The 23,023-nt window shown below is 43.0% G+C and overlaps 1 protein-coding gene across 3 annotated transcripts; it reads right to left on the bottom strand.

Moving 5' to 3' along the window:
• Window positions 1-9,430: 9,430 nt before the first annotated feature.
• On the bottom strand, window positions 9,431-19,672 carry LOC117751987 (L-selectin-like). 3 transcript variants are annotated; one of them, XM_034569112.1, is made up of 3 exons: window positions 19,271-19,672; window positions 18,794-19,168; window positions 9,431-10,138 (listed from the first exon to the last, which is right to left on the bottom strand). In XM_034569112.1, exons 1-3 carry the CDS (start codon window positions 19,305-19,307, stop codon window positions 9,765-9,767), a joined length of 786 nt encoding a protein of 261 aa, XP_034425003.1. In that variant the 5' UTR covers window positions 19,308-19,672; the 3' UTR covers window positions 9,431-9,764. The 3 variants fall into 3 exon arrangements, with proteins under 3 accessions (XP_034425003.1, XP_034425005.1, XP_034425004.1); XM_034569113.1 differs by lacking the exon at window positions 9,431-10,138 and adding an exon at window positions 17,836-18,679; XM_034569114.1 differs by lacking the exons at window positions 18,794-19,168; window positions 19,271-19,672 and adding an exon at window positions 10,253-10,718.
• Window positions 19,673-23,023: the final 3,351 nt, after the last annotated feature.

The following is a 23,023-nucleotide window of genomic DNA, read 5'->3' as shown; positions in this document are numbered from 1 at the left end:
ACACTCGCGCGTTTTGTTATGGTTCCTCTAAGTCAGAAACGTCATGCTTGAGTGACTCGATTGAGCTTCCTGGGTTTTGTGTCGTAACAAGGCACTGGAAGTCTCCCTACATGGCCTTGGAAATGTACTGACAGAATCTATAACACAAAAACACACACACACGATCTATAACTTTGAAAAAAGCACATATATACATACATATCAACATATATATAGGAGCAATTATCGTAATTATAGAGGGTTTACTTTACATCTGAATTGGCACCAATATTTCATCTATCTTACTGTCTATAATGATATAAAACCACTTATCAATTAAAAGCAACTAATTAGGGCCCGAGCACCGAACGGTGGGATGCCCTATTGATCGCTCTCTCCACCGACCGCAACAGGCTTCAAAATGCCTGTGCTCGGGCCCGTTAGTGCTACAACGTAGCCCTACTTTTTTTCTTTTTTTTTTTCGACAAAAGAAGGGGCTTTTTGGGGTCTTCAACATGCTCAAAAATATTCTAAAGTTTGCAGTAAATTAGAAAGTGGTGAAAATGTACGTATTCTGGAGTATTTGGAAATGGGCGTGGCAAAATGGCTCAACAGCGCCACCTGGAACGCAGCCCCTAGGTTTCCCCTCGACCAATCTTCACCAAAATCGGAACAGAGGTGTATCGTGACTAGTCATACATAAAAGTCTCTCAGTGCATTATAAAAAACGCAACAGGAAGGCCGCGATTTTGCATTTTGGCCATATTCCACACCTTTACTTCGACGTACTTGTCCCAGGGCTTTTATCTGATCAACTTCAAATTGAGATGAGTGTCATCACAACAAGACGGAGATAAAAAATAACCCAAAGATCGATTTTTTGTCACACCGTGTGACCGTGGCGTGGCGTCAAAGTTTGATGATTCGCCAAAAAAGAGGGATTTATTTTAACTCCTCTGTGCATTGTTCCATCAGCCTCAAACCTCATTCACACATTCACAGTCCCGCCCTGATCAGATCCATGTGTCAATATTGACTCATCATTACAGCGCCACCTGCTGGCTACAGGAAGTGACATGTTTCATACTTTCATGGACTGCTCCTGGCTGCTTTACAATAAGCTGAGACAAGTCATAGGACCATGGTCAGAACTGTGACATTTCCTCAAACCGTGTAAACATGGTGGTGCGGCGAAGGATAATCCTTTGCCAAAGGAGACGATGTTGTCATAACTCCACTGTGCATTGTCCTGTCACCACCAAACTTCTGTCACATGATCAGAGTCCAAGCCTGAACAGCTCTATGTGGGTCATTGACGTGACGCCTATATTTTCTGTCCGACTGCATTTTATTCTGTTAAAAAAAGGTTTAAATACATAAAGAAATACCATATATATGTAGTACCTCTCCCGTATATGTACACACTTTAAATTTCCAAAAACCATTAGTTATTTCAATGTTCCTGTTTTTTAAAGTGTCAAAATATCATGTGGTGCGACCGTCCGGCCATGACTGCTGTTGTGAAAACTTCTTTGAAATTACTCCAAATATATTCAAATTTATTTTCTGCCATATTTGGCATGATTTCCAAAGTCTTTTCTAGTCCTGTACAAAATTGCAAAGCATTTGCATTTATATTTCCATCATAGTATACAAACAAACTTTGTCCGATGATGTCCATTTTATGAAATATCATGTCAAGAAATTACCAATTTGGGACTTTGATGTTGAAATCCATTCAAAGACAGGAAGTTGCATCATAAATCATTTTGCCAAGGACCCATGGAAGCAGCAACAGGTTTGTAACTCTCTCTCAAATTTGGAAAAAAATAACCTTTTTCACAGCTGGTATGTAGTTGCCACATTTCGATATCATGTGGTATGACCTCAAAAAAACTATGAATTTGGAGTTATTTCTAAAAATATATATTTTCATTATAAATTTCATAGTGGCCTTTTGTGCTGACCTAGTTCATTTTCTTTAGGTGGCCAATTCTGTGGCTGTAAATTTTGACTGAACTAGAAAATATCATGTGGTGCGGCCAAATGTGGTGCGACCATTGCAGAGTGTTTTACATGATAGATATATGTCCTAGATTGGGAGTTTTGGGGCTTTTTTATAGTCAATTAATGATTTATATTTTAGCTTGTGATCATTTGTTTATTTCATTGAACCAATATCAACCCCCCTTTCATTTGAAATTTCTTTTTGTTTGCTATTTTTGAATTAGTTGCATTATAATAATTATATAATTATTTTGTAACCTGATGGCTGCCAATCCCATAGGTTTTTGGTATATTGTGTTTCTTAGTACATTGGTTAATTTCTTTGCCTGTTACCCGACTGACTGTGTTCCCTTATCCCTTTCAGTCGCTGAGAGCCGAAGGTGGTGGTGCTGGTGTCCCGGATGGTGGTCTCCCCCTTGTTGTGCTTGCTCCCCCTGGTTTAATTTTCTTCACAACGTATGTGTGCGAATGGTCTTCACGTGTGACTGGGGTGAAGTTGTATTTTGGTTTTTGGAATCCCTCCTCCCTCGTCGACCCATCACCCCATTGGTAAGCCTCAGCTCCTGATTAGGACCCCCCTTTCCCCACGTCCCTGTGTGGCTGGATATTACTGCCTTTTAAGACATGCTATTTTTGTAATAAAAATAATTATATTTTGTTAAAAAGAACCACGTCTCTTGCCTCAGTATAATGAACCTGAATGCCTTGGTACAGGTATTACTAAAATCGAAATAATTCTTCAGGTGAAATTCCTGAGGTGGCGTTGTCTGGCTGTTGATTACTTGATAGGGTATCATTTCTAACTAGCATTAAGCTTCCAAATGTACCTAATCCCACTCTGATCGCCACACAAAACAATTGAAGTAAATGGTGACTCCTTCTTCAAACGTGAAAAAACAACGTAAAATGCCTCCATACTGCTCCTGTGGTGTCACCCAAGTGTCCATAAGCCCCGACATTCAAATTTGACTCGAAACAAGATCATTTACACCATGTTTTTACCCTAAATGTCCTCTGTGATCCACGTGTGAACGCAGCTCTGGAAGAGGATATCAGAGGACATGTTTTACAGCTTACGGAAACGCTGTCCTCTTCCTGACTCAGGGGTACCTGGCAATTTGCAAATAAAATAGATGACGTCATCCGTCACAAGGACGACATAAAGGTCTTGGAAAGCTTTGAGGGCCGCACAAAGTTGTTCAGAGATTTGACTCAGGAAAACTGTGCCTTAGAGATCACTGATGGTAAAAACCACGACAACAGCCCTTTCTGTACTCCTTTGGATTGTGTCTGGCTGAATGATGTTGGTGATGTGTATGTCACTGACTTTAGGAGAATTTCAACCAGTTTTCTATGCGACAATGTTTTTCCTCTTTCTTCAGCTCTGCCTTGCCTTGATTTTTATAGCTGATCCTCCAAAGCCCACACTGGATGACCCAACCGATTTTTAAATATGCATAATATTTTTCTCCTCTTACACCGTTTGTGCAATATAAAATTTGAATGTCTCAAATACAGATTCTGTGTATTTTTGTAGGGTACAGGTGCTGCTGTGGTGGAAGTTCGCACCGCTGTGTTTGGCATTTTCAATGTGTACATTGCTTTCTAATGTACAGAGAACAAAACTTTCTAGAACACATAATACATTACTACACTGAGGATTTGTATTAAAATAATAATAATAGTGTAAAGACACTAAATAAACATTTACAGTCAATGCAGGAAAAATATCAGATAATACATGTGGAGTTGCTACTTTTACTTTTGTAAAGGACATTTTCAGAAGACTTCTGAATATGGTTGAAAGCTCAGGAAAAAGATATTAATTGGAGCTTGAGTTCAGACTGGATGACCAGGGCAACAATATGAAATGAAATCAGTCAGACTCCTGTATTTGATGTTATTTCTGGATATTTGTAAATGTATTGAAATCCGGTTTTAATTTATCAATGTTTTAATTTCCTGTTGCAACTCACAACAAATGAAAAGGACTGATAGAGACAGACTGCGATGCAACAATACATTTATTATTTGTAAGGGAATACAAGGGAATCATTTTTTCACTCTGCCTCTTTAGTAAGAAAAGAGCAGCAGAGATTTTTCCTTCACCAGTGAGTGAAGGGACGGACTCAGCCGAGCCTTTTTAGACTTTTTAAACGTTTGTGTCTTGGCCTTGAGGTCCACGTTCCTCTGCTCTGTACTGGTGACAGCAGGAGGAGTCACAGGAGCTGGTGGGATGATGGGTACATGAGAGAGACCCTCACCCTCCAGGACCACAGCAGGCTCAGCAGGAGGAGTCACAGGAGGAGCTGGTGGAGGAAGAGTGAATGCTGACTCCTGATGAGGCTCCTGCTTCACCTCTTCAGCAACGGTGTTTGGCTCCTTTGTTGAAATCTGTGGCTGAAACAGCTCACAGATGTTCTTTTTTGCGATGGTGGTGTTGTGCCATAATGCATCAAACGTGATACCATAAAATGGTGTGCCTTTCGGCATTCAATAAATTTGGTTATCAAAATAAAATATTAGATATTAATATTTTATTATTAATATTAAATAATAGCTTTAATTGATTAAAGTTACCTCGGGGCACCACCCTTCAAAGGAAGGGAAAAGATAGCCAATTTATTGATTAAGTCTCATAGATTAAGGTTCTAACTACAAATTTTGGAACTCTGATTAACAATTAAATTAATAACTATAACCAAAATTACCATATAGATAGTTAGCTAAGTTGAAAGATATGGGGTTCTTGACAGTGTAGAGGTTGGCGAAATTCACTTATGCAACATTAATAAAAAACATTTGTGAAAGAAAAACATTTATTATGAATATAATAAAGTATAAAAACACAAATTACTAACGGTCTAATTGCTAAACAAAGATAGGTATGTGTGTATACATGTGTGTGTGTCTGTGTGAGTCAGCGTGCTTTCAAGACGGTGGCTGGCCAAAGAGATAACACCCGTCCCCCACCTATTGGAATGTTTACGACCTGTAGAGCTAATGAGGTGAAGAGTTATGCGTGTGTCTGTGTGTGTGCCAAATTAGAGGAAGTTACTAGATTGGATGCAACGAAAGACTGTGAAGAGCATAACAGACTAACATTACTTTCTCAATAACTTGTACCCAAAATATCACAACACCACAAATCAAACTTATAAACCTCACACAGAATCGAATAAACAGTCTTGCTTAGCCTAGTATAATTATTAAGCCCAGTTGTGTTACCAGTCCGTGGAAAGGGGAAAAAGGAAGTTGCTGTGCAGTTCGCAGTTTTGTGTCGTCTTTCTGGTTTCGGTTGAGTGGTATAGCTCAGTTGCTGGCTGAAGTTTTCCTGCAGGACATCGCATCGCTGCTAGGACGTTGGTAGAGCTTGGAGGGCGAGGAGGTTTCCTTGCTGAGATGAGCTGGAAGCTGCACCTTTGTGCTCCTCTCGAAGAGTTGGATGGGAAGAGAAGATGTGAGCTGGAGAAGAGGCTCCACAGCCTTCCCTCCTGTGGAAGGATCGTAGGAAGAGGCAGGAGAGGCTCGACAGCCTTCTCTCCGTTGAGGGAGTTTAGAAAGAGAGAGCTCGAGCAGCTGGAGAACTTAGCTTATATTGGCCCGGTGACCTCACAGGTCATGGGGTCCAGAGTGACCAATGGGAGTTGAAACCTGTGTCCCTGGGGGGGGTTTCCACCCCTCTGTGTGAAGTTGATGCCCTCTGGGACATTGAGTTCCTTGCTCTGGTTTTTAATGGCCCCTGGGAGACGGAGTCCTGGAGGGACATGCTGCTTCCGGCTTTGATGGCACATGTAGGCCGAAGTGTGGTTTCACACAAAACCATGGCCCAACAGTGGTCATGGACTTCATCAGATCTACTGCAAAGCAGCTGATCTTCTCCATCAGGACGGGGTGAGTGAAGCTCTGTCTAACACCGTCCTGGATCGACTGGACCAGTTTGTCCCTGGTGGAGCGGGTGAAGCTGACTTCACGGAGCAGTGAGGGCAGAAGTTTGGAGACCATGTCCTCAACTGCTTTGGTCAGGCTAACAGCCAGAACACTGAGGTGCTGGGACGGCATGTTCAGGCAGGTCTCTTCAGGAGGCAGCCAGAAGCCCTGAAGTACCTTAGGCACCACCTCCAGCACCACCTCTGGTGGGCCCAGGTGCTTGGAGGTGAGGGGCTGCTGCTGCTGCTCCTTCAGGATGCTGGAGTATTCGTCCTCAGAGAATCCAAAACTGACACAAATCTTTGGCCACTCTTTGCAGAAGGCAGCTCCCACAAAAACCACGGGCTCCGTTTGAGTGAGTCCACTCGTCTTCTTCCTCAGGTTTGATGGAGCCCTTTGTCGTGTCTTCCTTGCAGAGCTTGAAGGCTCCACTAACACAACAGGCTCACTTTCATCCAGCTTCTCCTGGATCGTTGTCTCTTCTTCTGCAGTTTGGTCCAATTCTATCTCTGGTTTCTTAGGAACGAATAAAAAACATATTTACAAGGTCACCAGACAATTCACTCGCCAAATTCCAGTTTTATAGTCACATTCAGAGAGTTTGCCATCTGCTAAGGAAACTGTCCGGACATTTCCATTCATTGATTTATTAACCCTCTGCTGTAATAGGTTTAATCACAGTGTAATACTTTTGTCTAACAGTTTATGAATCTATAACATACCTTGTCTAGCACCACGGCACTGACTGCAGGGAGTCCCTCAGGCTTCTGTGTGCTGTCGCTGCTCTCCGTCTCTGAGGTGTGGCCGGCTCCGTTCCTCATGGGCTCCATCTCAGCCTCACCGTTCTCGGGAGACCAGATTCTTTCGGACAGAGTCGCCTTGGAGCTGGAGGTGTCCGCCTGAATAAACTGGAGTTTCTGTTTGAGTGGAGACAACATTGATATCGTGAGGAAGTATAGAAGAGAAAGACGACGTGGAAACAATTAAAAACTTAAAAGTTTGCTTAATTCACTGTGAACAAACAGAACATGGCAGAAATTTAAATAAATCTTAAAAGTCTGAACATATCTTTACTTCACACACAGCTTAGTTTAGAGCAGAGTTCATCACTGTCAATACGTTTGTGGCCTTTTCAGGGGGTTATTCTCCTTATTTCTGAGACAGATGACTAAAATGATCAGCTAGAGTAGTTTGGCCTCCAAGATCCGATTAAAGGTTCTTTCCTGGACACCGACTTTCACTTGATTTCACCCATATGGGCTCCATGAGCATGTGAGGGTGTCTCGTACCTAAAGAGCTCTCTCATAGAGAAGCCCCCCTCCTTCAGCACAGGGCAGAGCAGCTCGGCCAGGTACAGCCAGATGTGGGGAATGTCGATGGCCATGTCGTCCGCAAGCTCCAGCATGTCTGCAAGCCTGGGAAAAGAAACACTACTGACTCTGCTGCTTAGAACAGAACTTACAGTTGATCCTCTCCATGTTGGATGAACGCAGGTGATCCAATGTTAGAAAAGTTCTTGTAAAGTAGTTTTGCAGTGAAGCGCTGGTCTACTGACGGTCGTCTGTCGGGGTTTAAGGACGTTGTCAGAGAGAAGATTCTCGGGCAGCTGTTGTCTACTGTTATCGTAAAGGAGCAACCTTTCTCCTTTATATGTGACTTTATTGGCTTTGAGCCAATAAAGAGTTCTAAAGAGTCCCGGCCTGATGACATCTACACAGAAATCATGACTTCAAATCACAGCGCCCCCTGGTGGCAACAGGAAATGTCTTGTTTTTGGAACGTCTTACACGTGGAGGTATTCCTCCTCACCCACTGCCCGCAGCCACGTCAAACCTGTGTCAAATGGGTCTCAAGACTTTGTTAATGAAGGCATAAGATTACTGTGACTTTTCGTCAAACGCCATAATAGTGGCGTGGCGTCAAAGTTCATCAACTCGCCGTGACACACGAAATTACTATAACTTCGGTGTTGGAGGTTCAACCTCCATCAAACTACATTTGTGTAGCAACAGCCCCCCCCCGCAGACATTCAGATGGTTTTAAGAAATGGGCGTGGCATAATTACTGACTAGCGCCCCCTAAAGTGCAGCCCCGGCACTACGATTGGCCGACATGTACAAAAATCGCCAGGGACATGTGTCTTTTCATAACAAACAGATAAGTCTCTTGGCTAGATATGCTAGACCAAACAGGAAGCCCGCCATTTTGACTTTAGTGGCCATTTTGGCCATATTCCACATTTTTACTTTGATGTACTTGTCCCAGGGCTTTTATCTGATCAACTTCAAATTGAGATGAGTGCCATCACAACAAGACGGAGATAAAAAATAACCCAAAGATCGATTTTTCGTCACACGGTGTGACCGTGGCGTGGCGTCAAAGTTTGATTACACGCCATCAAAACACGAGGTTCTGTATCTCGGACATACATGGTCCAATCGAGTCCAAACTAGACATGTAAGACAAGAGTCCCGGCCTGATGACATCAACACAGAAATCATGACTTAAAATCACAGCGCCACCTGCTGGCTACAGGAAGTGACATGTTTTATACTTTGATGCACTGCTCCTGGCTGCTTTACAATATACAGCTCAAAAGAGCTCAGTCAAGTCATTTGACCATGGTCAAAATTGTGACATTTCCTCAAACCGTGTAAACATTGAGGTGCGGCGAAGGATCATCCTTCGCCAAAGGACACTATGTTGTCATAACTCCAGTGTGCATTGTCCTATCACTACCAAACTTCTGTCTCATGATCAGAGACCAAGCCTGAACAGCTCTATGTGTCAATATTTCCTCAGTGTCATAGCGCCACCTACTGATTCGCCATGAAACAGGAAGTACCTTTTAAATCCACTCTGCATTATCCAACCGGCTCCGAACTACTGACCTATGATCACAATCCTGACCTGAACACATCCATATATTAATATTAGTTCAGGGTCATAGCACCACCTACTGATCAGTGTGAAAATTAAGTTGTTGTAACATTGTCCAATTGACACCAAATTGCTCACGCTACATCAGAGCCCGTACTTGAACAGATATATTAGTCTGTAGGTAATAATTGTGATGGCGCCACCTACTGGCAACAGGAAGTAAGCTTTGTTTTACAACTACCATTCGATTTCCATAAAATGTTCACAGTGTGATGTGCAATTGATAGCGTGGACCGTAATGAGCAATTAGCAGGCAAGGATCGACATCGCGTGACGGACGCAGGAAGTGAAGCGTTTGTCCTTGTCGCAGTGCGCAAAACACGTGCACGTACACATGCGGAGACGTGCACTTGGTCATTGATCGCTCTCTCCACTAACCGCAACAGGCTTCGAAATGCCTGTGCTCGGGCCCGTTAGTGCTACAACGTAGCCCTAGTTTTATTTATGTTGCATATACATATATTTATTGATGCATTTATTAATTTCCACATTTTTTGTCTATCTAGTTAATCTTACCAATCTATTTTCTATAAGTCAGGGGTTTCCATGAAACCAAAACCAGTGAATTTGAAAGTTTTTTGGGTAAATTTGATTTTAAATCTGACAAAAAAAAACTGCTGAGATCTAAGAGCTGAAATCTCATTCACAAGGAGAATTAGTGAAGGAGTCTGAAACCAGACAGAGTCAAAATGTTCCAAAGTGTCAGTTTGTCTTGAAGAATCATCACAGAGCAGATTAATGAAGTGATAACATACAAGTACATCACAAGACATTTCTAGTTTCTCTCACTGTAAAGAAACAATAGACAGAACAAACATCATCCAAATATTCATGAATGCATTAATGTTATAAGAATCACTATTGAGACAATAACTGTTTTTCTAATGTCAGGATGTGTTCTCTCTCTTTCACTCAAGGAAGCACCATCCACGCATGCTGTAGCAGACAAATGGTTTTGTTTCTTCACAGGAAAATAAACTCCAGTTTCCTCCCTTCTTCAAATCTGCAACACCACATACGACTTTCATCGAGCCAAGTTTGTTGTAACCCTTATGCCAGAAGCTGAATGAGTAGTTACTCCCGTCGGACCAGTAAATCTGAGGATCTCTGTACAAACCGATCCATGCCCATGGGAAAGGTTTTATCAAGTTCTTTATCTTGTCTCTGTCAGCGTCGTTCCTCACAGTGACCAGATCTGTGTAGTGTTCTCTGCAGTGCCTCTGAGCCTCAGTCCAATTCTTTGATGTATTCACTAGCTCAAAGTCAGAATCCTCTAATGTTCCTGCAGTTAAGTTTGAGAACAAAAGAGGGATTGTTGAGATCACACAATTGTTTTCAAAATCATATCTTATACATTATGTTGTATAGTGAAGATCAATATAAAGCACATCAATACCATTGTAGCAGACAAATACAGTCTTCCTATGGCAGTCATCATAAATCCATTTTCCATTTTTATTAATTACCACACAGAGCTCATTGGCTTCATGATAGTTTGGGTCAGGAGACTCCCAGCTCCTATATTCAGCTCCACTCTGGTTGAACCCATCTGACCACTTCCAGTCAATATGACTGTACAGGCCAATCCAAATCTCAGAGTCGTAACCAGCGGCGGAAACTGTGTCTTTAAGTTTCTTCATTTCTTCAGTGTTTTCAATAGTGGCCAGGTCTGTGTACGTCTCTCTGCAGTAGCTCTGAGCTTCAGTCCAATTCATTGCATCAGACACAAAGTGGTACTGATGGAGGAGGCATGTGGAGAAGGTGAGGCACCCTGAGGATGAAACCAGTTATTTTTGTTATGTATGAGGACTCAAATTAATCTCTATATTCAGATTTCCTGTTAGACATCATACAAACAGTGAAATTCACTGACGTGAGAGACACAAGACACCAATGAAGATCCCTTCCATCCTGATGCTGCTCTGTGGACTGTCTGTGCCAGTGTTCACCACTAACACCAAACTGAACTAGTTCTAGTGCAGCTTTAGGGAAATGTAACACCAGCTCCTCCTCTTCTACTGACAATAGTCAGTGTTTTGTTGAACACTTTATGCAAAAAGGCAAAGATGCAAACAACATAATTTTTCTCTGGTGTCATCTCACTATGCAAATAGTTCTGATCGTATCTGACCAAGACTGGTCTCTGCCTCCACCCCTGTTCAGGTGGTGAGTGAATGAATGTCTGTTTGTCTTGCTCACACCGTGGATCCAATGATACCTCTGTGACAGGGATGTTTGAAATGTTTATCTATTAATGTTGTGACCCCCAGAGAGGGCACTGTGGTGCTCTGTGGGGTCATTTAGACCCACACCTGATTCCAATTGAAATCAAGGGGGGGTACATTAGACCCACATGTAAGTCTCAGTGTGCCACTCTCTCACGGACCATGGCACGATGTCTGGAGCGTTTCACCAGAGAACAGGTTCTCCAACAGCTATTCTCCCAGCAACCATCCTCTGAACCCGAAGAGGACGCGAAAGAGCCAGGCCGAGAAGCAGACGGACAAGGAGATGGAGAAGCAGGCCGAGAAGCAGACAGAAAGGCAGACCGAGAAGAAGACAGAGAGGACGGAGACGGAGACGGAGACGACGGCGATAGCGACGAAGACGAAGACGAAGACGACGACGACGACGGTGACGGTGACGAAGACTACGACCGAGTGGGTGAGGCTTCTGCAGATTCTTCATCCTTGGAAGAAGAAGAAGAAGGAGAGGAGGGCCACTGCTCCTCCTCCTCCTCCTCCTCCTCCTCCTCCTCCTCCTCCTCTGCTGCGGCTCAAAGCGGGGTCCCCCGGGGCCCCACGATCCACGCGACGTCCCGCACCGGTGACCTAGCCTTGATGTTCCACCTGTTCATCACACCGACGGTAGAGAACATCATCCTGGAGATGACGAATCGGGAGGGTCGTCGAAAATACGGTGACGAATGGAAAGGGATGGACGAGACCGACCTGCGCGCCTACGTTATTTCGTGCCACGATGCCCCTAAAACTCTTCCACACGTACTCCAGACTGCTGCGCTTCGACGACCGCGAGACGAGATGAGCCACGGACAAATTGGCGGCCGTGCGAGAGGTCTGGGACGCGTGGGTGTCGCGGCTACCGCACCTCTACAACCCGGGGCCCGAAGTGACCGTGGGCGAGCAACTGGTTCCGTTCAGAGGTTAGTCTTTTTTTATGTTATGTTATGTTATGTTATGTTATGTTATGTTATGTTATGTTTGTTATGTTATGTTATGTTATGTTATGTTATGTTATGTTATGTTATGTTATGTTATGTAGATGGTGGCTGCTCGTCCTCATCCTCATCTCATCTCCTCTCATCTCTTCTCCTCCTGTTTTTCTCCCTAGGCCGGTGTCCGTTCCGTCAGTACATGCCCAGCAAGCCGGCGAAATACGGGATCAAGTCGTGGGTGGCCTGCGATGCGAAATCAAGCTACGCTTGGAAGATGCAAGTGTACACCAGAAAGCCGAGCGGCGGACGCCCAGAACGGAACCAGGGGTTGCGGGTAGTGCTGCACACAGCACCCTGAGGCCGACATCAGCGACCGCGAGGACGGGAAACCGGTCATCGTCCTGGACTACAACCGCAACAAAGGTGGCGTGGACAACCTAGACAAGGTGATCGGAACGTACAGCTGCGGGAGGATGACCGCGCGCTGGCCCCTGGTCGTCTTTCACAACATTCTCGACGTCTCTTCCTACAACGCCTTCGTGATATGGAGAGAGATCAACCCAGACTGGATGCCGGGCAAGCGGAACAAGCGGAGGGTGTTCCTAGAGCAGCTGGGAAAGGCTCTCGTGACTCCGTTCATCGCACGAAGGGAGTGCATCCCCCGCACGGACGCGTCCGCCACGGTTGTGAAGGCTGTAAAAGCTGCCGCCGCATAGAGGGCTGTTGACTACGACGCTCGACCCGAGTGTCCGGCCTCCTCCATAGCCCTAGCAGCAGCCCCGCTCGGGGCGAGTAAGAGGAAGAGGTGTCAGATATGCCCCAGGAAAAAGGACTGTAAAACTCACACCATGTGCCGCGGGTGTAACCAATACATCTGCAAGGGCTGCTCACTTGTCTATTGCGCTACGTGTGCATCCTAATATGGGGTGGGCTATGTGAGGGGGCCAACAGCCGGGGGAAGCAGGGACAACACAAGGGTTATTAATAATAATAATAACAAAATTATTATTATTATTACACTGCTATCATCTATAAATTGTTTTCATTATAACAACCATTCTGAAAATGTAACCCCACTGGATATTGAAGCCTGCCTTCAGGTATCCAGTGTTCATCTTTACAACATGGATGTGTTCATGGAGACACAATTTGCACCACATGTCTCAGATCCAGTCCTTCTAGGCCCGAGCACCAACTCAGCTCCAGCATGTTGTGTGTTTCCTGATCTCAACCAAAAACAGCAGCTCTACAGCAGGAAGAATTATTCGACATCCTAAAATAATTCAGAGGAGTCAACATGATCTGGCTGCTTTGCATTGTAAATCCTCTCTGGCAGGAGTTCTTTGTATTCACTCATCTCCCTCAGGGTTATTTGATGTCATCAAACTCTGTATTATATCTGTCCTGGGTCTATGAATGTGTTTCAGGGTGGATTTTGGAAACTTGCTGATTTCAGAATGTCTGCTTTCACAGCCGGGTCATTCAGGTCCAGAGGACTCCTGCAGCTTCACTTCAAGAACGAGGAGAGAAGGAAAACACAAGTTTACAGTGGTACTAGCTTTGTGAAGAAGTACTTGGATCTTTTATTCACAACACAGTGAGGAACCTCTGGTCTCCAGGCTGCATGTTGCCCACAAGACAGTTTGATCAGGCCTGTCAGACAATTCACAAAACCAAGCAACTCAGAAATAAACTTTCACCCTGTGGTTGTTTGTCACCTTCAACCTGTGCAGTTTATTTCTGCATAAAAAAATGCAAAAACAAATCTGTTCATCTGTGAGTCTATGGCTGGGATTTAAATAAGTAAAAAATTGAAATCACAGGCTGATCCAACTTGTGTTAAATTCATCACAGCAACTGATATGTGACTCAATAGTGTGTATGCACTCCCGACAATGTCTGGGCATGCTCCTGATGAGTCGGCAGATGGTGTCCTGGGTGATCTCCTTCCAGACCTGGATCAGGGCATCAGAGAGCTCCTGGTCAGTTTGTGGCGGTACTTGGCGGCGTCGGATGCACTGATGCATCACGTCCCACAGGTGCTCAATTGGATTTTGGTCAGGGGAACATGAGGGCCAGTCAGCATCAATGCCTTCATCATCCAGGAACTGGCTAAACACAATAAAATATTTTTTTTATTTTTTCAGCCAAGTACCCCCTAACCAGCGCAAAGTATTTTTGGTAGAAAAAAAGATGTAATACACAGTGCTGTGCCATCAGTGTCTACCACAGGGTACTAGTACCCCCATTTGAGAACCACTGCACTAGAGGATGTTAGGCCCTCATGCCAACTTCATCAAGTTTGTTTCGGACAGTTTGGTCAGAAATATGCTCACCAGTAGCCTGCTGGATGTCATTTTGTAGGGCTCTGGCACTTCTCCTCCTTTTCCTCCTTGCGCAAAGGAGCTGCTGGGTTGATGCCCTTTTACGGCCCTGTTGAGCTCTCCTCTTGTAATGGCCGGTCTCCTGGTAGCTCCTCCATGCTCTTGGGACTGTGCTGGGAGACACAGCAAACCTTCCTATGACTGCACGTAGGGATATGCCTTCCTGGAGGAGCAGGACTACCTGTGCAATCTGATTGGGCTGCCTCATACCACCAGTGGTGACAAGGACACTAGCAGAACACAAAAATAGAGAAGAATCAGTCAGGAAGGATAAGGAGAGAGCAATTGTCTGTGGCCATCACATGCAAAACCATTCCCTTTTTGGGGGTTGTCTTGCTTTTGCCTTGGGCCTCTCGCTTTTGTGAAATTGATTCACAATAACTTGTGATCCTAAATGGACTTGGTGTTTTACTGTGACGATTAAAGGGATAGTTATCCAAAAATCTATATGTACTCATTATTTACTCACCCCTATGCCGATGGAGGGGTGGTGAAGTGTTTGACTTCACAAAACACTTCTGGAGTCTCAGGGGGTAAACTTTGTTAGAGCAGAATCCAGTACCATTGAAGTCAATGGTGAGTCCTTCTTCAGACGTAATAAAACAATATTAACCATAACAAGCCTCCATACTGCTCCTGTGGTGTCATTCAAGTGTCTGGAAGCCCCGTCATTCATATTCGACTCGAAACAGCGTCATTTACATCAAGTTTTAAGCCGAAATGTCTGCTGATATCTTCAGACGAGGTGCATTCAGGAACTGTCGGAAGATATCAGCAGACATTTCGGCCTTGAAAAGGTCGTAGCCAATCAGCTGTGTGAGTTTCTCCAGGAAAGTAATGTATATGAAGACTTTCAGTCGGGTTTAGAGCTCATCACAGCACAGAGACAGCCTTGGCAAAAGACACTAATGACCTTCTAATAGCTTCAGATCAAGGGTTTGTGTCTGTCCTTGTTCCGTTAGATCTTAGCGCAGCATTCGTTGTAGTTTTTCCTTCCTCAGGGCAGAGGATATCACACCTTGTTAAAGCCCTGTGAGACAAATTGTGATTTGTGAATATGGGCTATACAAATAAAATTTGATTGATTAATACCAGGTCTGAACAGAGTCCCTTACTTGTAGTACTAGTAGTCAAAAACTCTCAATTGTGTTGTTTTTGCCAAGCAATGTGAAATCTGGATAGGGTCAGGAAGTATCCATGCTGTTACCGGCAACTTGATTGATAATCTAATAATATGTTCATTGTTACTTGATTATTAATTGATTTTTAAAAAAGGCACATTTTACCTTTCCAGCTGTTTATTTACCTGTCCTCTTGTAGAATCCTCTTTCTGTATTACAGATATAATTTCCTTAATTATTATGTCATATAACAGTTTCAGCTCATTTAAATCTGACTAGTCATAATTCATGTTGATATCTGGAATTCAATATAAAATTGTTGATACAAATGAATTTAAATTATGACTAGTTATTTGTAGATATCTAACTTGGAATTAAAGATAAGAATATTAATAATAGATATCTATAATGAGAAACCCCTCACCCATGAATGGCAAAAGTAGCTTGAATGTCACTAGTCAAAGTGTAATTACAGATGTCGACCATTGACCACTCAACACCAGCACAGAAACTCCTCCGCCACTAGCATTTCAGCGGTGTGATTGCAGTGCGACTCATACACACCTACGCACAACTATGAATGCTTGGCCCCGTGCATAGGCTACGTGCATACAGTGTAGCTTCAACACAAAGCATGAATTGGGCTTAACACTGAAGGGGAGTAGGAACATAAGGCCTGACTGGGAAACTCATACAGCCTTTCTTTATTGTATCTGGCAGTATCAAGTACTGAAACTCTAGACACTGACAAACCTTTTTATTTTTTTCGATCCTCTTGAATAGGAATGTCAGTTATAACTCTCAGAGTAATTTCATTCTCACCCAGAACTTGACTGTGAGATACCACTTTTTCTTTTTTACTTTCAATGTGCAACACTATTTTTCTGTTCTTCAGTTCTTCGGTTTACCAACAGGTTGCCATTTGGACAATCTTGATCATTTCCATTTCTCCTAGCTTCTTTCTTAGAATCCGAGACACCATAATCTGACTCAAACTCACCTGCTCATTTTCTTTTCTGAATTTAGGTATGATTTTGAATGCCTCCCTCCCGGGCCACACAAAAATGAATTCTGGGATATCAGGAATGAATTCATAATTTTACAAGAAAAGAGTTGAGATTTTATTTTATGTTATAGGATAACAGCATCACATTGTGGTGAGTCAAAGTGGGGAAGGGTTTGTCTTCCTGTGAACACGTGTGCGTGCCAAATGACTGATAAAAGAATAAAAGGGATCATTTGGATGACCTTGAAGAGAAAGCACGAGAGCCTGAACTGCTGTTGTCTGTGACTGTGGCACTGTGGTGGGAGGGTGCTGTTTGCAACTTATAGTGTTGCCAGGAGCGAAGACAGCTAAGTAGGGGAGCTGTTCCTGTGTTAGGAGAGGGAGGCACAATACCTCCCTTTAGGTAGCAAGGGACCGGGGATCTGTAGGTGCCTTTGCAGGTGGCTGTCCTGAGAGTGACTCCAGCCCCACTTCAAGCTGTCACACCAAACTGCCATCACAAATTCACAAAAGGAAATTCTATGTTCGCACTCCACAGGGGGTCTTGTTGCCGGACAGGGCATGATAACTTAAAAAAAGACTTTTCATGTTTAATGGATGATGTGTTGTCATGCCAGTTTTGATTAATCTTAAATCAATTTTTATAACCTGACACTCTATTATGGGCTCATTTGAGACAGCCCTTGGTGTTAGGGAGGTCCTCTGCCTCCCCCTAGTGGCATTTGATTTTGACCTGTTTACAGTTTATAGTGGTCTGTATTGATTGCTGTGCATTGTGATACTAAGTTCCATTGTGTGCAGTGCGATCACTTGCTGTGCTTGGAGTGTATAGTGTCTTCCCAGGGGTGTGCAATATTTGAATTCAGTTGCAGTGTCATGTGTTTTAGGGAGTAGGGTGGCAGCCTGTAGGCTACTTTGCTAGTTGACCTTTGCATTTCAAATAAAAACATATTTTTGCCTGATGGTTATTCTCTTGATTTTTTATTGTATTCATTACCAAAGCAATCCAACATTATCATTTAAATTTTAATGATTAAATAAATAGCCTAAAAAGCCTGCCCCTTGCAAACATAATGATCAATACTGCCGTGACCAATTGATTTGTCCACTATGACCTCATGTCACGGTTTACCAAGAAGGAAAATTATAAGTTAGAATTAGCTGGTCATGTTTGTAGATACAAGGAATTTCTTAACACGTAGCGACCTCTGCTGGTCATTATATTTAATGAAGCTACTAATGTGTGCTGCTCAAGGTATTTTATATGAAAGAAAATAGAAGAACATATAAGTCATTTATTTATGTTGCATATACATATATTTATTGATGCATTTATTAATTGACACATTTTTTGTCTATCTACTTAATCTTACCAATCTATTTTCTATAAGACAGGGGTTTCCATTAAACCAAAACCAGTGAATTTGAAAGTTTTTTTGTAATTTTGCTTTTAAATCTGACAAAAATAACTGCTGAGATCTAAGAGCTGAAATCTCATTCACAAGGAGAATTAGTGAAGGAGTCTGAAACCAGACAGAGTCAGAATGTTCCAAAGTGTCAGTTTGTCTTGAAGAACCATCACAGAGCAGATTAATGACGTGATAACATACAAGTACATCACAAGACATTTCTAGTTTCTCTCACTGTAAAGAAACAATAGACAGAACAAACATCATCCAAATATTCATGAATGCATTAATGTTATAAGAATCACTATTGAGACAATAACTGTTTTTCTAATGTCAGGATGTGTTCTCTCTCTTTCACTCAAGGAAGCACCATCCACGCATGCTGTAGCAGACAAATGGTTTTGTTTCTTCACAGGGAAATAACCTCCAGTTTCCTCCCTTCTCCAAATCTGCAACACCACATACGACTTTCATTGATTCAAGTTTGTTGTAATCCTGATACCAGGAGCTGAATGAGTAGTTACTCCCGTCGGACCAGTAAATCTGAGGATCTCTGTACAAACCGATCCATGCCCATGGGAGAGTTGTGTTACAGCTCTGTATCTTCTCTCTGTCAGTGTCGTTCCTCACAGTGACCAGATCTGTGTAGTGTTCTCTGCAGTGCCTCTGAGCCTCAGACCAATTCTTTGATGTATTCACCAGCACAATGCCAGAATCCTCTAATGTTCCTGCAGTTAAGTTTGAGAACAAAAGAGGGATTGTTGAGATCACACAATGGTTTTCAAAATCATATCTTATACATTATGTTGTATAGTAAAGATCAATATAAAGCACATCATTACCATTGTAGCAGACAAATGGACGTTGTTCATTGCAGTCCTCATCAATCCATTTTCCATTTTTATCCATGGCCACACAGAGCTCATTGGCTTCATGATTGTTTGGGTCAGGAGACTCCCAGTTCCTATATTCAGCTCCACTCTGGTTGAACCCATCTGACCACTTCCAGACAATATGACTGTACAGGCCAATCCAAACCTCAGAGCTGTTACCAGCGGCGGAAGATGTGTCGTTAAGTTTCTTCATTTCTTCAGTGTTTTCAATAGTGGCCAGGTCTGTGTACGTCTCTCTGCAGTAGCTCTGAGCTTCAGTCCAAGTCTTTGCATCAGACACAAAGTGGTACTGATGGAGGAGGCATGTGGAGAAGGTGAGGCACCCTGAGGATGAAACCAGTTATTTTTGTTATGTATGAGGACTCAAATTAATCTCTATATTCAGATTTCCTGTTAGACATCATACAAACAGTGAAATTCACTGACCTGAGAGACACAAGACACCAATGAAGATCCCTTCCATCCTGATGCTGCTCTGTGGACTGTCTGTGCCAGTGTTCACCACTAACACCAAACTGAACTAGTTCTAGTGCAGCTTTAGGGAAATGTAACACCAGCTCCTCCTCTTCTACTGGAAATAGTCAGTGTTCTGTTGAACTCTTTATGCAAAAAGGCAAAGATGCAAACAACAACATTGGTCTCGTTTATCTCTGGTGTCATCTCACTATGCAGATAGTTCTGATCGTATCTGACCAAGACTGGTCTCTGCCTCCACCCCTGTGCAGGTGGTGAGTGAATGAATGTCTGTTTGTCTTGCCCACACCGTGGATCCAATGATACCTCTGTGACAGGGATGTTTGAAATGTTTATCTATTAATGTTGTGATCACCTCTAATTCCATCCAATATGTAGATCAGATGAAAATAATGATGAAGAGAGAAGAAAAAGAAATGATGATGATGAGTATTATGAATATGAATATGAATATGAATATGAATATGAATGTGAATATGAATATGATTATTATTATTATTATTATTATTATTATTATTATTATTATTATTATCGTTCTTGAAGTGAAGCTGCAGGACTCCTCTGGACCTGAATGACCCGGCTGTGAAAGCAGACATTCTGAAATCAGAAAGTTTCCAAAATCCACCCTGAAACACATTCATAGACCCAGGACAGATATAATACAGAGTTTGATGACATCAAATAACCCTGAGGGAGATGAGTGAATACAAAGAACTCCTGCCAGAGAGGATTTACAATGCAAAGCAGCCAGATCATGTTGACTCCTTTGAATTATTTTAGGATGTTGAGTAATTCTTCCAGGCATTGCTGCTGTAGAGCTGCTGTTTTTGGTTGAGATCAGGAAACACACAACATGCTGGAGCTGAGTTGGAGCTCGGGCCTAGAAGGACTGGATCTGAGACATGTGGTGCAAATTGTGTCTCCATGAACACATCAAACAACAAAGTGCTGCTAATAGATGCACTGTATGAATGTGTGTGTGAATGGGTGAATGTAAAACTGTACTGTAAAGAGCTTTGAGTGGACATCATGACTAGAAAAGTGCTATATAAATACAAAACCATGTACCATTTTAAAACATGGATGTGTAATTCAAAGGAGTCAACATGATCTGGCTGCTTTGCATTGTAAATCCTCTCTGGCAGGAGTTCTTTGTATTCACTCATCTCCCTCAGGGTTATTTGATGTCATCAAACTCTGTATTATATCTGTCCTGGGTCTATGAATGTGTTTCAGGGTGGATTTTGGAAACTTGCTGATTTCAGAATGTCTGCTTTCACAGCAGGGTCATTCAGGTCCAGAGGAGTCCTGCAGCTTCACTTCAAGAACGAGGAGAGAAAGAAAACACAAGTTTACAGTGGTACTAGCTTTGTGAAGAAGTACTTGGATCTTTTATTCACAACACAGTGAGGAACCTCTGGTCTCCAGGCTGCATGTTGCCCACAAGACAGTTTGATCAGGCCTGTCAGACAATTCACAAAACCAAGCAACTCAGAAATAAACTTTCACCCTGTGGTTGTTTGTCACCTTCAACCTGTGCAGTTTATTTACATTTTTTTTCTGGACTCATATGAGGTCACCCTGACCTTTGACCACTGAAATCTAATCTGTTCATCTGTGAGTCTATGGCTGGGATTTAAATAAGTAAAACATTTAAATCACAGGCTGACTAACTTGTGTTAAATTCATCACGGCAACTGATATGTGACTCAGTAGTGTGTATGGCCTCTGCTTGCGTTTTATGCACTCCCGAAAATGTCTGGGCATGCTCCTGATGAGTCGGCAGATGGTGTCCTGGGTGATCTCCTTCCAGACCTGGATCAGGGCATCAGAGAGCTCCTGGTCAGTTTGTGGCGGTACTTGGCGGTGTCGGATGCACTGATGCAAAGGAGCAAAGGAGCTGCTGGGTTGATGCCCTTTTACGGCCCTGTTGAGCTCTCCTCTTGTAATGGCCGGTCTCCTGGTAGCTCCTCCATGCTCTTGGGACTGTGCTGGGAGACACAGCAAACCTTCCTATGACTGCACGTAGGGATATGCCTTCCTGGAGGAGCTGGACTACCTGTGCAATCTGATTGGGCTGCCTCATACCACCAGTGGTGACAAGGACACTAGCAGAACACAAAAATAGAGAAGAATCAGTCAGGAAGGATAAGGAGAGAGCAATTGTCTGTGGCCATCACATGCAAAACCATTCCCTTTTTGGGGGTTGTCTTGCTTTTGCCTTGGGCCTCTCGCTTTTGTGAAATTGATTCACAATAACTTGTGATCCTAAATGGACTTGGTGTTTTACTGTGACGATTAAAGGGATAGTTATCCAAAAATGTATATGTACTCATTATCTACTCACCCCTATGCCGATGGAGGGGTGGTGAAGTGTTTGACTTCACAAAACACTTCTGGAGTCTCAGGGGGTAAACTTTGTTAGAGCAGAATCCAGTACCATTGAAGTCAATGGTGAGTCCTTCTTCAGACGTAATAAAACAATATTAACCATAACAAGCCTCCATACTGCTCCTGTGGTGTCATTCAAGTGTCTGGAAGCCCCGTCATTCATATTCGACTCGAAACAGCATCATTTACATCAAGTTTTAAGCCGAAATGTCTGCTGATATCTTCAGACGAGGTGCATTCAGGAACTGTCGGAAGATATCAGCAGACATTTGGGCCTTGAAAAGGTCGTAGCCAATCAGCTGTTTGAGTTTCTCCAGGAAAGTAATGTATATGAAGACTTTCAGTCAGGGTTTAGAGCTAATCACAGCACAGAGACAGCCTTGGCAAAAGTCACTAAGGACCTTCTAATAGCTTCAGATCAAGGGTTTGTGTCTGTCCTTGTTCTACGTGCATACAGTGTAGCTTCAACACAAAGCATGAATTGGGCTTAACACTGAAGGGGAGTAGGAACATAAGGCCTGACTGGGAAACTCATACAGCCTTTCTTTATTGTATCTGGCAGTATCAAGTACTGAAACTCTAGACACTGACAAACCTTTTTATTTTTTTTCGATCCTCTTGAATAGGAATGTCAGTTATAACTCTCAGAGTAATTTCATTCTCACCCAGAACTTGACTGTGAGATACCACTTTTTCTTTTTTACTTTCAATGTGCAACACTATTTTTCTGTTCTTCAGTTCTTCGGTTTACCAACAGGTTGCCATTTGGACAATCTTGATCATTTCCATTTCTCCTAGCTTCTTTCTTAGAATCCGAGACACCATAATCTGACTCAAACTCACCTGCTCATGTTCTTTTCTGAATTTAGGTATGATTTTGAATGCCTCCCTCCCGGGCCACACAAAAATGAATTCTGGGATATCAGGAATGAATTCATAATTTTACAAGAAAAGAGTTGAGATTTTATTTTATGTTATAGGATAACAGCATCACATTGTGGTGAGTCAAAGTGGGGAAGGGTTTGTCTTCCTGTGAACACGTGTGCGTGCCAAATGACTGATAAAAGAATAAAAGGGATCATTTGGATGACCTTGAAGAGAAAGCACGAGAGCCTGAACTGCTGTTGTCTGTGACTGTGGCACTGTGGTGGGAGGGTGCTGTTTGCAACTTATAGTGTTGCCAGGAGCGAAGACAGCTAAGTAGGGGAGCTGTTCCTGTGTTAGGAGAGGGAGGCACAATACCTCCCTTTAGGTAGCAAGGGACCGGGGATCTGTAGGTGCCTTTGCAGGTGGCTGTCCTGAGAGTGACTCCAG

The sequence above is a fragment of the Hippoglossus hippoglossus genome, chromosome 18 (genome assembly GCF_009819705.1).
Source record: "Hippoglossus hippoglossus isolate fHipHip1 chromosome 18, fHipHip1.pri, whole genome shotgun sequence".
NCBI classification, from domain to species: Eukaryota; Metazoa; Chordata; class Actinopteri; order Pleuronectiformes; family Pleuronectidae; genus Hippoglossus; species Hippoglossus hippoglossus.
Note: the sequence above shows the minus strand (reverse complement) of the source record. Positions and strands in the feature narration are given on the sequence as shown.

Bases quoted from the DNA above. Each gene is read 5' to 3' on its own strand.
- LOC117751987 (XM_034569112.1), bottom strand. From the start codon at position 19,307: ATGGAAGGGATCTTCATTGGTGTCTTGTGTCTCTCAG. The intron at 19,169-19,270 runs GTCAGTGAATTT...TTTCATCCTCAG, and splicing joins TGGTGTCTTGTGTCTCTCAG to GGTGCCTCACCTTCTCCACA. The intron at 10,139-18,793 runs GTAATGATGTGC...ACTTAACTGCAG, and splicing joins TCCATTTGTCTGCTACAATG to GAACATTAGAGGATTCTGAC.